This window comes from Pseudorca crassidens, chromosome 20, assembly GCF_039906515.1.
Source record: "Pseudorca crassidens isolate mPseCra1 chromosome 20, mPseCra1.hap1, whole genome shotgun sequence".
Lineage (NCBI taxonomy): Eukaryota > Metazoa > Chordata > Mammalia > Artiodactyla > Delphinidae > Pseudorca > Pseudorca crassidens.
The window spans coordinates 9,150,156-9,165,814 of NC_090315.1; the positions used below are offsets into that span (position 1 = coordinate 9,150,156).

At 53.1% G+C, this 15,659-nt stretch overlaps 1 protein-coding gene and 1 long non-coding RNA gene across 9 annotated transcripts; one reads left to right on the plus strand and one right to left on the minus strand.

The window, feature by feature from the left end:
• Positions 1-728: 728 nt before the first annotated feature.
• On the minus strand, positions 729-8,430 carry LOC137215536 (uncharacterized). Of its 2 annotated transcripts, none has more exons than XR_010939310.1 (3): positions 8,388-8,430; positions 6,950-7,081; positions 729-1,947 (listed from the first exon to the last, which is right to left on the minus strand). It is a non-coding gene; the product is annotated as an uncharacterized lncRNA (long non-coding RNA). The 2 variants fall into 2 exon arrangements; XR_010939309.1 differs by lacking the exon at positions 8,388-8,430 and adding an exon at positions 7,566-8,267.
• Positions 8,431-8,574: 144 nt separating this feature from the next.
• Positions 8,575-15,488, plus strand: CA11 (carbonic anhydrase 11). 7 transcript variants are annotated; one of them, XM_067720807.1, is made up of 9 exons: positions 8,575-9,088; positions 9,616-9,690; positions 10,445-10,587; positions 12,371-12,556; positions 12,788-12,883; positions 13,038-13,110; positions 13,215-13,369; positions 13,603-13,792; positions 15,340-15,488. In XM_067720807.1, exons 1-9 carry the CDS (start codon positions 8,575-8,577, stop codon positions 15,486-15,488), a joined length of 1,581 nt encoding a protein of 526 aa, XP_067576908.1. The 7 variants fall into 7 exon arrangements, with proteins under 7 accessions (XP_067576908.1, XP_067576909.1, XP_067576910.1 ...); XM_067720808.1 differs by having other exon boundaries at positions 13,627-13,792; XM_067720809.1 differs by lacking the exon at positions 15,340-15,488 and adding an exon at positions 14,550-14,676.
• Positions 15,489-15,659: the final 171 nt, after the last annotated feature.

Genomic DNA, 15,659 nt, shown 5'->3' on the forward strand with positions numbered 1-15,659 from the left:
AGAGAAAGTGAGCTAGTACTTTGAAGGAATCTCAGACAAAGTGATATGACTTAAGGTCCACCGGTGCCTAGAGAGCAACCTATTCTTTCCCTGAGAGAAAAGCAGGCCTCTTAGCCAATGGGGAGTCAGGCTGGGCCATGATGTCATTGGGTGCTAGGCAGAGAGAACAGACCCTCCCGCCAATGTTCTGGGTATGCTCCTGAGGAGACTAAGAAAGGCAGGAAATAGCCTTCAGGAGGTGGCTGACCCCCAAGCTACCAATACTATCCTATATATAGGGAGGCTTGCCTTTGGCTTCCAACTGGGCCCTGGGTGCGGGCATATCTGAAGCAGGAGTTAGGAGTCTTTAAGGGTTTTTCTAAGAAGAGTTCTGTGTTTCAGAAAAGTTCTAGATTTCTTTATCTTGCTCTTTCCATCCTTTCTCAAAATCAGTTCAGTCGGGCACCTACCCCACTACTTAACCCTCACATCTACTTACAACTTTAATAATATATTGGCCAGGGACTTCCCTGGTGGTGCAGTGGTTAAGAATTCGCCTGCCAATGCAGGGGACAAGGGTTCGAGCCCTGGTCCGGGAAGATCCCACATGCCGCAGAGCCCGTGCGCCACAACTACTGAGCCTGTGCTCTAGACCCCGTGAGCCACAACTACTGAGCCCTCGTGCCACAACTACTGAAGCCCACGCGTGCCCAGAGCCTGTGCTCTGCAACAAGAGAAGCCAACGCAATGAGAAGCACACGCACCGCAACGAAGAGTAGCCCCCTCTCGCTGCAACTAGAGAAAGCCTGCACACGATGAAGACCCAATGCTGCCAAAAATAAATAAATAAAATTTAAAAAATATATTGGCCAGCTATTTTACCAACAAAACTGAGTTTATTAGGGACTAGCAGAGAAATCACAATCAGCGATATGCAAAAATGGGTGACCATAAGCAAATACAGAGAACAAGCAAGGGGAACATGCTTTTATAGGGAAAAGAGGAGAGTTGGGAGGGGCTGTAATAACCAAAGAGTCCATTGGAGGAAACTGGGAGTCCAAAGTATGGAGGCTTCACATTGGTTGGCCTGCTACAGCCTGACTGGCTGAGCTGCCCTGGATGGAGAGAAGTTTTCTTCTTCCTTCTGATAGTAACCTAGAGGTACCTTCCTATCACAGATGTAGGTTTACTTCTCTCCTGTTAATTGAGGTCTCCTGGTGGGATCTGAGAGCGCCCCCTACAGGCCTGTCCCAACTCCAACTCTACCTGAGGTTTCTTCAGTTACACATAGTAAATATGTTCATAATTCAGCCTTTTTTCTTTTTTTTTACCATGTCCACTGCTACCACCTTGATCCAAGCCATCACCACTCTTTGCCTGGATTACAGGTAGTCTCCATACTGGTCTCCCCACTACCCTCTCAGAGTCTTCTTCACACAGAAGCTAGGATAATGATTTAAAACCTAAGTCAGACCCCTGACCTAGGCCCCAGTGGACCGTGCTGTTACTATGCTCAAAAGTCTTGTCTTCCCATCTTTCTCAGAATAAGATCCAAAGTCCTTGCCCTGCTCTACAAAACCTTACTTGATCCACTCCCACCCCGTACCTGACCTCACCTCTTACAACTTTCCCTCACTCACCCCTCTGCAGCTACACTGGTCTCCTTCCTGTTCCTTTAAAAACCAAGAACACTCCGCTTCAGGGCCTTTGCACTTGCCCTTCTCTCTTCCTGGAACACACTGCCTTGTATAGCAGCAAGCTAGTTCCCGTACTTCATTAAGGACTTCCATTAGTCAGGTTAGGCTAGCCCTGTTGGCTTGACACAACGAGAGTTGATTTCTTTCTCATGTACCTGTCCCATGCAAGTCAGCAAGGGGCGATTTTCCACACAATCATTGAAGCACCCAGGCTGAGAGGCATCCACCGTCTTGTCACTGCATCAGCTGCAACCCATGGTATCCTTGATCACTGAGGAGGGGGGAGAGAGAGACAGACAGACAGACAGAGGGTATTGAATGGTCCCACACAAGAAATAGATGCTTTTGGGCTTCCCTGGTAGCACAGTGGTTGAGAATCTGCCTGCCAGTGTGGGGGACACGGGTTCGAGCCCTGGTCTGGGAAGATCCCACATGCCGTGGAGCAACTGGGCCCGTGAGCCACAATTACTGAGCCTGCGCGTCTGGAGCCTGTGCTCCGCAACAAGAGAGGCCGCAACAGTGAGAGGCCCGCGCACCGTGATGAAGAGTGGCCCCCGCTCGCCGCAACTAGAGAAAGCCCTCGCACAGAAACGAAGACCCAACACAGCCAAAAATAAATAAATTAATTAATTAAAAAAATTAAAAAGAAATAGATGCTTTAGCCCAGGAACGACTCTAGCCCTTCTACTCACAGCTCATTAGTCAGGATTACAGTTGCACAAAGGCAGGAAAGCAGAATTCTCCTATGTGCCCAGAAAGAGAGAAGAACCAGTGTATTAGTTTTCTATTGCTGCCATAACAAAGTAACACAAATTCAGCTGCTAAAACAACACAGAGTTATTCTCTGACAGTTCTAGAGGTCCAAAGCCCAACATGGATTTTACTGGGCTGAAATCAAGGTGTCAACAAAGCTGCATTCCTTCTGGAACCTCTAGGGAAGAATGTTTCCTTTCCATTCCCTGCGCCTAGATGCCACCTGCATTCGTTGGCTCATGGCCCCTTCCTCTATCTTCAAAGCCAATAATGGTAAGTCGAGTCCCTTTCACACTTAAGATTTCTCCTGCCTTTTCTTCTCTTTCTCCTCCTCCTCTTCCTCCTTCTTTTTCCTCTCTTTTTTTATTTTTTATTGTTTTGCGGTACGCGGGCCTCTCACTGTTGTGGCCTCTCCTGCTGCGGAGCACAGGCTCCGGACACGCAGGCTCAGCGGCCATGGCTCACGGGCCCAGCCGCTCCTCGGCACGTGGGATCTTTCCGGACTGGGGCACGAACCTGTGTCCCCTGCATCGGCAGGCGGACTCTCAACCACTGCGCCACCAGGGAAGCCCACAAATCTAAATCTTAAAAAAAAAAGAAAGAAAGAAAGAAAGAAGCAATGATAGAGGCAAGGAGACTTAGCATCCATCACACAAGTAGCTGGCAAGTAGCCGGCCTTCAAACTTAGTTCTCCAGAGCTGAGCTATCCAATCAGTAGCCACTGCCACATTGGTGGTGGGTGGATAACATATCCGACAGAGCAGATAAAGAATATTTCCATCATCGCAGAAACTTCTATTGGACGGCACTGCTCTAGAGACGATTTTCATGAAGTGTGTGGCCTCTGGAGCCAGACCGCCTGGGTTCAAATCCCTCTCTATTCCTCAGTTTTCTCATCTGTGAAATGGGGGTGGTGATGATGATGATAATAGGAAGTAACCCACAGGGCATATTATGAGGATTAAATGAATTAACATGTGTAGGTAATGGGCTTAGAACAGTGTCTGGCCAGAGTAAGAGCCATTGGAGTTTGTTTTTATTATTTAAACACTGGTGGCCACACATCCCCCAGGAGAGGCGAACCCAGGAGGTGAGAACACAGATCGGGAGGATTTTTCCCAGGCTCCCCCAGAGAGTTAAGAGCAGGGAAGGAGGGACGAGGAGGCCAAGAGGGGCTGTGGGAACCACCCGGGCCCGGAGAGTCCTGGCCTTGCTCCCTCCTACGCAGGGGTTGGGGACGTAGGAGACAAAAGTGAGGAGCGGGGCAAGCCGCATATGTTCTTTTTGACCCAAACTTTGTTCCCAGTGCCTGAGACGAATTGGCGTGAAATTCACATCTGGGACCCACCTCCGGCCTGGCCATTCCCTCCCGCCTCTGGGCATTGAGCCCAGTCTGTCTTGCTGCTATAATGGAAGCAGCACAGGTGGCTTCCAGAATTCAGAAGAGGCCCCTGCCCACCGCAGCATCACTGATGGCTTCCTGAAAGAGCAGACTCCTGAAATGCATATGAGCTGAGCACGAATTTGCCCAGCAGAGGAGGCAGAAAGAAAGGCCAAGTTAGAAGTTACAGTTTGTGCAAAGGTCCAGAGGCCAGAGGGCCCGGTGTGGTAAGAGAGGAGAAATGAGGCTGGGGATAGGGGGTAGTCAGGGCATGTGGGGCCTCTAAGACCAGGCTGAGGGCCTGAGTTTTTCCCCAGTGCCTCTGGGGAACCCTAGGTGGTCTATGACCAGAGGATCAGCCCTGTATGAGAAACAAACGTGATATGGACCATCACAGAGGTGGCTCCGTTCACTGGGCCAGCCCCAAGAAGGCCTTGAATACAGCCTGCAAGTCAGGAAACTTCTCTCAGAGGATGTGACGTCTGAGGTAGGTCTTGAAGGACAGAGGAAGGATTTGGACATGACAAGAAAGGTGGAGAGGTGGGGACTTTGTCCAGAGGTGCTGGGGAGCTATGGGAAGGCTATAACTAGGGGAGAAGTGAGGTCAACTCTGAATGTAGAAGACCCCTCCGGGGTCCCTGGAGGGTAGACTGGAGGGGGAGGGAGACTGCAGTGGGGGAGGGGCTGGAGGGAGGATCCTGGTGGGAGAAGATGAGTTCTGAGCCAGGGCTGGGATGTTATGGGGACAGAAAGAGGGTCAGGAAAATGTTACCTACACTGGAAGACTTCCTCTTACCCCCATGTAAGAAAATCTTTTTCTTAGCCATTTCTGAATGCAATGCCACAGTCCCTATATTTTATTTCATTCACTCACTTATTCATTCATTCAACATATTCTCCCAAGTTCTCCCTGGGAAATGCTGGGACCAGGACCTGAGTCAGTCCCTGGATTTGCCCTGGAGGAGCTCCCAGTCTGGGAGGGTGAGGTAGGAGAGAGACCTGGGTACAGTCACATTGGTGTGATGTGTAATAATGGGGGCAGCACAGGGCGCAGCCTGAGAGGTCAGGGTAGACTTCTTGGAGGAGGTGAGGCCCTCCCTGGGCCTTGAAGGAAACCCAAGTGTCTCCCAGGCTGATGGGAGGGGTGAGAATCTCTAGGGAGAGACATCAGGAGCATCGTCTCATTCAATCACGCCCGACTTCTCTCCTGAGGATGCCCATGTCCTTTATGTAGGGTGATGCCGGGGACCCAGAGATGGGTCAGGCCTGGGCCCTGGAGGAAGGGCACACAGGAACACAGTCCCTCTCCTAATGAGATCTGTGCTCTAATGGAGGTACCCAGGACATTGAGAAGGTCCACAGAAGACACAGACCTAGCCTGAAGGTCAGGGAGGGCTTCCTGGAGGAGGAGAGTCAAAGTGTGGGGAGAGCCTACTCTTCCTGTCATGTCAGTCTGTCTTCTCTCCCTCCGTGTATCTCTGGTTCCTTCATTGGCTCTCCCTGTGATGAGTTCCATGTCTTTCTCATGATGTCTCCCAATCCCTGGGGTAGGCGGCTATAAAAAATTACCACAAACTGCACGGCTAAAAATAACAGAAATTTATTCTCCCACAGTTCTGGAGGCCAGAAGTGTGACATCAAGGTGTGGGCAGGGCCACAGTCCCTCCGAAGGCTCTAGGGGAGGATCCATCCTTGCCTCTTCCAGCTTCTGGTGGCTCCTCGTGTTCCTTGGCTTGTGGTTGCATCACCCCAATCTCTGCTCTGTCTTCACATCACCTTCTCCTGTGTCTTAAATCTCCCCCTGCCTTTCTTTTCCCTTTTTCTTTTTTTTAAGTTGAAGTATAGTTGATTTACAATATTCTGTTAGTTTTAGGTGTGCACAAAATGATTCGGTTATATATATACATATGTATAGATATATCTATATTCTTTTCTCCTGATTCTTTTCCATTATAGTTTATTAGAAGATATTGAATGTAGTTCCCTGTGCTATACAGTAAATCCCCGTTGTTTATCTATGCCTTTATTTTATAAGAACTTATCACTGGATTTAGGGTTCACCCAGACAATGTGGGATGATCTGATGTCAAGATCATTATCTTAATTACATCTCCAAAGACCCTTTTGCCAAATAAGGTCCTATTCACAGGTTCTGAGTGGGCATGTCTCTTTTTGGGGGGAGGGAGGCATCAGTCAACCCATGACATGTTGGGTGAGTTACTTCCTTCTCTGAGCCTCGGGGTTCTATCTGTATAATGGGGCTAATACTAACCCCCACCTGATGGGGCAACTTTGAGGGTTAACAAAACCTAAAGAGTGCGTGGTACAGCCCCAGTGTCTAGAAAACTCTCAATCAGAGTGGCTTCCATTTATTTATTTGGTTGCGCCGGGTCTTAGTTGCGGCAGGCAGGCTCCTTAGTTGCAGCTCGCAGGCTCTTTAGTTGTGGCATGCATGTGGATCTAGTTCCCTGACCAGGGATTGAACCCAGGCCCCCTGTATTGGGAGCGCGAGTCTTAACCACTGCACCACCAGGGAAGTCCCTGGCTTCCATTTCTTATTGATTTATGTGTCTGTCAGAGCTGGGTTCTTCTGCCAGTCTTTTCCTGCCACTTCCCCGTAGTCTCTGCACATATGTCTCCATCATATTTTCTCCATCCTTCTTTGCTTCCTTCCTGTATAACTCTGGGCAAGCCCTTTGAGACTTGGCTTACTCATCTGTAAAATGGGATAACAACATCTTCTCTTTCATAGAGAGGCTGTGATGATTACATGAGTCAGTTCATAGAAAGTGCTCAGAACTTTGCCTGGTATGTAGTAGGTACTTTATGTGCTGGCTGCTATTACTGTAATTATTATTATTACTACTGCTGCTTTGGTTTCCTTTGCCTTGACTCTTTTCCCTGTCTCCGCAGCTCCCTCTGTCTTCAAGAGTCTCTCTTGACACATTCCTGCCTTTCTGAATAAGTGTCTCACCAACCTCTAAGCCTCACGGGCCTTTAAGAGTCTGTCTCTCTCCATTCCTCTCTCTCTTCCTCTCCCCACCTGTGATGGTTTTAAAATAAGCCCACATTCTTTGATACCCCTCTGTTCAAGAGGAGGAGCTTAATCTCTTTCCCTTTGAATGTGGGCTAGACTTACTGTTTCACCTCCAATGAATAGAATAAAGAAGTGGTGGTGTCAGGAATGCCCTGGCGGTCCAGTGGTTAGGACTCGGCGCTTTCTGCTGGGGCCTGGGTTCAATCCCTGGTCAGGGAACTGGGATCCTGCAGGCTATGCAATGCAGCCAAAAAAAAAAAAGGGATGATGTGTTACTTTGGACATAGGTCATATAAGACACTGCTTGCTCTCTCTCTCTCTCTCTCTCTCTCTCTCTCTCTCTCCCTCCCTCTCTCTCTCTCTCCAATCACTCGCTCTGAGGGGGAAGTCAGCGGCCATGTTGTGAGGACACTCAAGCAGCCCTATGGAGGGGCTCACCTAGTGAGCAGCTGAGGCCTCTTGCCAAGCACCATGTAGGTGAGCTTGGAAGTAACATTCCAGCCCCAGTCAAGCCTTCAGATGACTGCAGCCCTGGCCAACAGCTTACTGCACCTTCATGAGAGACTCTGAGTTCTCTGTTGTTATCTGAGCCAGAGCCACCCAACTAAACTGCTCCAAACTTCCCACCCCTCAGAAACCATGACATAATAAATATTTGTAGCTTTAAGCCACTGAGTTTTAAGATAATTTGTTATGTGACAAGGGATAATGAATATACCTTTCTTTCTCGTGTTTTCTCTGTCTCTCGATTTCTGACTCTCCTGGGTGTCTCCATCTCCCTCCATCACAGGTCCTTGAATGTCCATCTCCAATTCTCTATCCCTGAATGACTCTGTGTTTCTGAATTCTCTTTAGTCTCATCCTTCATGTCAGCTGACCTGTTTCTGGGACTCTCTCCCCCTATCTGGGTCTCTCTGTCTCTGTCCATCTGTTGGTCTCTGTTCATACCTCTTTCTCTGCATGAGTGCGTCTCTTTATAGATGTGCACGTGTGTTCGCCTCGTTCTCTGTCTCCTCCTCTCTCTGCCCCTTGCTCTGGGTGAGTGTTTCTCTGTCGCTCTGTCTTTAGATCTCTTTTTCTGTTTCTGTCTCTCCCCACACACCTCCTGCCTGGCATCTTGCTCTTCCATCTTTAACCTGGTATGTGGGACTCTCTCTCTCCTCTCTCTCTCTCTGTCTAGGTCTCTCTGCTTCTATCTCCAAGTTTGTGTGTCTACATCTGTGTCTCTGTGGGTCTCTGTATCTCTTTCTCTGCCTCCATCTGCATCTGTCTCCTTTTGTATTTTTTCCCTGTCATTCTGGGGGTCTCCCTCTCTCTGTATCTCTCTCTCTTCTCGGCGTGTATTTGTTTCTGTATCTCCTTCATTCAATGTATGTAAGTCTCTCTGTCTCTCTCCTGCCGCCACCACCTCCCCCAGCAGCCCCCCAACCGCCCCAGCCTGCCCTCTCATCTCTACCCTGCATCTCCCTCCACCACGGCTCTCCGTATCCACCTCAGGCTCCCCTTCCCTTCCCAAGCCTCCACTGTTCCCTGACCTCACCTCTGCTCTCTCTTCTCTGCCTTCCCGGCTCCTCCAGCCTCTCTCTCTCCCTCTCCAAGTCTCTGCCTCCCCCTCCTGGTCAGCCGCCCACATCGCGCGCCAGTCTCCCAGGGGATCCCGCCGCCGGGTTAAGGGAGCCCCTGGCGGAGGCCCGAGTGATGCATTGGGCGGGGGGCTGCAGGCACTGATGCAGGCTCCAACCTGGGTCCCCGCGAGCTGGAAGACGCCGGATCCTCCGGGGCCAGCGGCCCTGAGAGGGAAGACATCCGAGGACTCTTCCAGCTCCACCTTAAGCGCCCCCCTTCCCCCTTCTGCGGAGGATGGAAACTGCCAGCTCTTGGGCCCCAGGTGTCCGGGCCACCCCCGCCCCCATGGCCCCAGCGCGGCTGGGAGCTGGGGACCATCCCCCCAACGACCCCTCCATCCTGCCCCTGGGGCATCCCACACACACACCCACGCCAGCCCAAGGAGGAGGGTTTTCTGCTGTGAGAGCTCCCCCCACCCCGAAACAACGATAGAAAAATTAAATAACAGCAAGAGAGAAAAGAGAGGGAGGGGGAGGAGGGAGGAAGGGAGGAGAGAGAAGAGAGAGACGGAGAAACCGAGGAGGCAGGAGAGGAGGAGGTGGGGAGAGGGAGAGGAGCTGGAGGCCGAGCGGGAGCGAGGGAGGAGGAGGAGAAGGGGAGAGAAGCGGGATGGAGGTATGGAGTTAGGTGGCTTGCGAGAGCGTAATGAAAAGAGAACGAAGAGGGGGGTGTGGATTAGAGACCCAGAGGTAACCCGAGGGAGAAGCATAAGGCAGAGAGAGTAGGAAGATCGGGAGGTAGAGGGAGAAGGAGGGTTCGGGAAAAGAGGAGAGGAAGGGGAGGCATAGAGAGGGAGGAGAGGAGAGAGGAGTAGGGGCGTGGGGGCGTCTCAGTCCCCGGCTGCCTCAGTAACTGGGGAACTGGGACTCCCTGTGGGTAGGAGAGGAAGGCTGGAAGTCCGGAGGGGTCGGGGTTCCACAAAGAGAGGAAGAAGCTGAGAGAGGGCGGGCCAGGGCATTGGGAAGGGGTCGCCCCGAGGCCTCCCGGGGATGGGGGGTGCAGCTCGTCTGAACGCCCCTCGAGCGCTGCTACTCTGGGCCGCACTGGGGGCGGCAGGTAAGGCCTGGGGGTTGGGGCAGGAGCCCCTGACTGGGGTGGGGGAAGGGTGCCAAGGAGAGGGGTTCAGGCTGCTCTCTCCCCAGCTCACATCGGACCCGCACCTGACCCCGAGGACTGGTGGAGCTACAAGGATAATCTCCAGGGAAACTTCGTGCCAGGTGCAGCCAGGGCGGGGACCCAGGAGTCTGGGCTGCCGGGCGCTTTCTTCCTGAGACCCAGGAGTTCTCTCCTTCCCGCCCCCGACCCCCGCAGGACGCAGGAGTCCCATCGCCTTCCTTCCTCCCTCAGGAGGCCCAGCTTCTGAACCCGAGGGGCTCAGCATGGGACATTATACATTAGCATTTCAAGTAGTGAGTGGGAGGGAGTGGAAGGTAAGGGAGTGTGGGGCTGGAAAAGTGTGTGTGTGTTTCCTGGGAAAGAGGCAGGTAGGTCCTGGCTCCTACTGAGAACCAGAGGTTCAGTGGCCCCGTTGCCCACCTCGTCCAGCCCTCTCTTGCAATTCCTTCTCCCCACTACATTCATTATCCGGCTGTGGTACAAGTGAGATGAAAAGAACTACAACTCCCATGGGCTCTGGGGCAGGCAGGCACTGGATGGGTAGGCTGGCAGTCTAGGGGCTGCTGGGAGTTGTAGTTCCTTCCCCAATGACAATTTAAGATAGGTTTGATCAAAGAGACTTGGAGGTGTTGGGGGGGGCGGGGCGGTCCTTAGGAAACTCCTCCAAGATTCTTCTAGGACCTAGGATTCTGGATCCCAGCCCCCTCCTCCCTCAAAGCCAGGAGTCCAGATTCCCAGCCCTTCGTCTCCTGGGATCCAAGGAGTCCAGACCACAGCCTTCCCAGCAGATCCCAGCCTTGGGATCCAGTCCATATTTCTGACTCCCTTTCCTCCCTGCCCCACACCTGCTCCCAGGGCCTCCCTTCTGGGGCCTGGTGAACGCAGCCTGGAGTCTGTGTGCTGTGGGGAAGCGACAGAGCCCCGTGGATGTGGAGCTGAAGAGGGTCCTTTATGACCCCTTTCTGCCCCCGCTGAGACTCAGCACAGGGGGAGAGAAGGTAAGGGGCCTGGAGGGCGGGGTTACCGAATCCACTGGGGCTGGGCCTGAGTGGAGGTGGGGGGGGCAGGGCTTTCAGTTGGGAGGCTAGCCTTGGGGAAGGAGGCCTACAACACAAGGGGTGGAGAGGAGGCTACTTACACTCCACAGCGGACCACCAATTGTTCCCTCCTCAAACATGGCTCCTAGTCTTCCCATCTCTTAAAATCAGTGGTAAAACAGACTCAGTGTGCCAGGCGCTGTTTTCAAACTTGATAAATCCTCTAATTTTCACAACAACCCCATGAAATAGGTACAATTATTATCCTTATTTTATGGATGCAGAAACTGAGGCACAGAGAGGTTAAGTTACTTACCCGAGGTCAAACACCTAGAGAGTGCCAGGGCTGGGATTCAAAGCTAGGCAGTGTGGTCCCAGAATCCATGCGTTTGCCCGCTTTGCAATACCATTTGTGGTTTTTTTTTGGCCGCGCCCCGCGGCATGTGGGATCTTGCTTCCCCCACCAGGGATCGAACCTGCACCCCTGCACTGGAAGCGCAGAGTCTTAACCACTGGACCACCAGGGAAGTCCCGCAATACCATTTCTCATAAGAGGTGGCACTACCGTTCACTCAGCCAAAAGTCTCAGAGCTATTCCCCATCTCATTTCCTCCCTCACTCCCATTTCCTCCCTCACTCCCATTTCCCATCCATGTCCTTTCTAGTCTCCTTGCTAAACAGCATTTCACTTCTTGTCCCTCCACTGCTCCCACCATCATCTTGCACCTGGACTGGTGCCATTGCCTCCTTGCTGGCCTGCTTCTCTGCCTCCTGCAATCCATTCTCCATCCCACAGCTAGAGAGATGTTTAAAAACACAAACCAGATCATACCACTCTCTCCTACTCAAAATCCTTCTATTAGGACAAGTAATAACAGCACACACTTACACAGTACGTAGCATGTGCCTGGCACTGTGCCAAGTGTGTTACATACATTCAATTATTTAAATAAAAATACAAAATACCCCATCATTGCCCACAAGGCTGTGCACCATCTGGCTCCCATCACCACTCTCTCCTTTGCTCACTGGGCTCTGGTCCCACTGGCTTCTTCCCTGTCACTAAAATAGGCCATCTCAGGGCTTTGCACTGACTGTTCTCCCTTCTGGAATGCCCTTCTCCCTGCTCCTTGCAACTAACCCCTCCTTATCCTTCAGGTCTCCATTCAAATGTCACTTCCTCATGGAAGCCTTTCTTGACACCCCACCCCCATCCCAATCTATGGGTCATCCCCCCCTTTTTTTGGCTGTGCTGCTTACAGGATCTCAGTTCCCCGAGCAGGGATTGAACCCAAACCCTGGCAGTGAAAGCGCAGAGTCCTAACCACTAGACTGCCAAGGAATTCCCTGGGTGTCCTATTATACTTTATCAGAACTCCCAGTTCTCCCCAGTGTGAGCATAGGATGTAATTAACTAAGCATTTACTTATATGATTCAGAATTTATTGTCTGTCTCTCCTCCACTGGAGCAGAAGCTCCATGAGGCCCACAATTTTTGTCTACTTGCTCATTGCTCTCTTCCTGGCATCCATGGCACATAGTAGCAGCTCAATAAATATTTGTTAATTAAATTCACCAGTATTGAGCACCTACCATGGACCAGCCCAGAGTCTGGAAAGACATTAGTGTTCAGACTATGCTGAATGATTAAATGTTTGTTGGCAGAGGGAAATGTACGAATGGAAAACAGTAGGGAAAAGGTCTTCTCTCTGCATCCCTGTGAAGGCCTCCACCTCTCCCACAGCTCCGGGGAACCCTGTACAACACCGGTCGCCATGTCTCCTTCCTGCCTGCACCCCGGCCTGTGGTCAATGTGTCTGGGGGGCCCCTCCTTTATAGCCACCGACTCAGTGAACTGCGGCTGCTATTTGGAGCGCGTGATGGAGCTGGCTCTGAACACCAGATCAACCACCAGGGTTTCTCTGCTGAGGTGATGCCTGCTAACCTCTGACCCTCGACCTTCACCCTGAGTCGACCCAATTCCTCCCACCTCACCCTCCTCTTAATGCCTCATCCCATCCTCCTCCACAGAACTACCCCCGCAACCCTGAACACTAATCCTTAACCTGACTTGGGACCCCAAAGGCCCAGAGCTGCACCCATTGCCCATTCTGTCCCCCCTGTCTGCCAGGGGACCCCACTCTCTGTGCTCCCCTCGCAGGTGCAGCTCATCCACTTCAACCAAGAACTCTACGGGAACCTCAGCGCCGCCTCCCGGGGCCCCAATGGCCTGGCCATTCTCAGCCTCTTTGTCAATGTAAGCCCAGGCAAGATTCGGGAGGGAGGGGCTGGAACCTGGGGTCTGAGAAGAGGGAGGCTGGAAGGCCCCAGACTCCGGGGTCCTAGGGGAGGAAGGAGTTGGGGGCTTGGACTTCCGGGTTCCTATCTCCTCACCTCATACTTCCCCACAGGTGGCTGGTAGCTCAAACCCATTCCTTAGCCGCCTCCTTAACCGGGACACCATCACCCGCATCTCCTACAAGAGTAAGTCCCTGGGCATTGGAGGGTGGAGAGGGTGGGGCTGGGGTGTGCACAAAGGGGAGTTCAGCAGGGGCACCCCTCTTCACTCTGACCTGATATTCCCGCAGATGATGCCTACTTTCTTCAAGACCTGAGCCTGGAGCTCCTGTTCCCCGAATCCTTTGGCTTCATCACCTATCAGGGCTCTCTCAGCACCCCACCCTGCTCGGAGACTGTTACCTGGATCCTCATTGACAGGGCCCTAAATATCACCTCCCTCCAGGTGACCCTGGCAGCCCATTGCGCCCTCCCTGCCACCCCCAACCCGTTCCTTGGCCTGGGTGTCCCCTTGCCTCACCTACCCTCCTACCCCCGGTTGAGAGGGAACTGGAGGGGATTCGAGAGTCTGACAACCCTGGAGCATCTGGTGGGGGCTGCGCAAGACCCCGCCCACCCGCTCTCGGGGGCAGGGCTTCCTGCGTGACGTCACCAGAACCATTCATTATTCACTCCCAGTTTCCCACCCCGCTTCCACGGCAGATGCACTCCCTGAGACTCCTGAGCCAGAATCCTCCGTCCCAGATCTTCCAGAGCCTCAGCGGTAACGGCCGGCCCCTGCAGCCCTTGGCCCACAGGGCCTTGAGGGGCAACAGGGACCCCCGGCACCCCGAGAGGCGCTGCCGAGGCCCCAACTACCGTCTGCATGGTATGATCCAGTCTGCACCCCCTCCACGTCTTGGTCTAACCCGCCTATGTGTCTCCCCTTGGTGTCTCAATATGATACAGTCCTACCCCCCTCTGCTGCTCTGTATGATCCAGCCTCTTGAGCTCTCACTCGCTCTTTCTCCCTTCCCCCTTTGTGTCAAAGTGGTACAACCCACCTCCCGGTCATAGACCATTGCTGGTCCATGATTTGTCTTCTTCGCTGCTTGCAACTTGGTGTATAACCCGAGCCCCCTGGTTTCCTTATGGTACGATCAAGTACTGGTCCGTGGTGCCTATTACTATGGCTTTCCGAAATGGTACAGCCCGAATCCTTTTCCCTGTTTTCATGTGGTACAACCCACCTCCCTTACTGAGAAACAGCATGGTACAATCCCCTTCCCCCCCCACTGCTTCCTCGTGGTTCAGCCCAGTGATCTAACGTCTACCTCTCTGGCTTCTCAACATGGTACAGCCCATACCCCCCACCCATGAATACCTTCACGTAGTTCCACTAATGCTGAAACCGGATGTCCCTATTCCACCCTCCTGCTGCCTCCCTATGGTTCAGCCCAGTGCAGTATAACCATTTCCCCCAGCTTCTCAACCTGGTACATTCCGGTTCCCCCTTCGCAGCCCTCCCTGTGGTAGAGCCCCGGGCGGCCCACCCACCCACCCCCATCCCCGCCCCCTGCATGCTCCCTTCAGGGTCCATCCTATCGTGCCCTAAACTAACGCCCCCCACCCGTGTCATCTTACAGTGGATGGTACCCCCCATGGTCGCTGAGACTCCCCATCGAGGATTGCGCCTGCCTTTCCCAAGCCTCCCCACAAGGGGGGGAGTCACCCCCAAAACAAAGCTATTAAAGGGACAGAATACTTCCTGTATCTCAGTGGTCTGATTCTAGGGGCGGCGGGGAAATATTTGGGTATTAAAGAATAGCAGCCTTCTTCCAGAAACCAATCTCCGTCTTCCTAAACCCCACTACTCGGTTTTTTGGCTTCCCGTTTCCCGTCATTTGGATTCGCGGCTCCTTTAAGCGGCTCTTCTCCCCTCCCACCCCTTTACCCACCCTCCCCGTCAGGCAGCACGCGCAAAGCCATGTGCTTCCCCCTCCCGTCTGCCTCATTGGCCCAAACTGGGTCACGGTCCCGCCCCCAACGCCGTCTCCCATTGGGTGAATGTAGGTCAGGGTCCCGCCTCCCTCCAAAAGGCAAGGTAACTTCACGCACTGAGACCCTCTCTCGCACTCCCAGGACTTGGCGGATCCAGGGGTCCCATTGGCTGTGCGTCTAGAGGGGTCAAGACGCCATTGGCCCGCGCTTTCAGCCGGAGGGAGGCACGCGGCTGGGGTGCAAGGCCGGAGTCTGGCGGGGGCCGAGAGGAGGGGTGCGCTCTGTGGCGTCGGGTGTTTTGGTTTGGCTTTTTTTTTTTTTTTTTTCCGCGAAAGAAGTTTGCTTTGGCCACGCCTCAAGGCAGCCGCCTCCTCCTGCCCTCTCCCCGGCCCTCCGCGCACACCTCTTGGTGCAGATTGCCAACCTCCTTCCTAGGAGAGGGCTGCAGATTTTGCAAGAGCCAGGCTCACCCACCTTGTAGAAGGAGCGCCTTGTGTCCCCTTGAACCCTCGGTTGCAAAGAGCCGGCCGCCTGATTTGATCAGCCCCTCACCCAGACTGTATGGTCTCCTGGGACCCTCTTGAGTTGCACGTTTCTGCACCGAGGACTGCAAATCCCCGTCGCTCCTAGGATTTGCAGTGTTCTGGATACTGGAGGCTTGCAAGCTACGCTCGCCCGCCCCTGGGCAGACACTCGCCCGAACCACAGGAGTGTGCTGCTGACTGGCAAGCCAGCTGTTCGCCTCTCCATGAACC

What these genes read in the sequence shown, in the direction of transcription:
- CA11 (XM_067720807.1), top strand. Translation starts at nt 8,575, where the DNA reads ATGCAGGCTCCAACCTGGGTCCCCGCGAGCTGGAAGACGCCGGATCCT. An exon ending in CACCCGCATCTCCTACAAGA is followed by an intron (nt 13,111 to 13,214) that starts GTAAGTCCCTGG and finishes ATATTCCCGCAG; the next exon opens with ATGATGCCTACTTTCTTCAA. An exon ending in CCCCAACTACCGTCTGCATG is followed by an intron (nt 13,793 to 15,339) that starts GTATGATCCAGT and finishes CCTCCTTCCTAG; the next exon opens with GAGAGGGCTGCAGATTTTGC.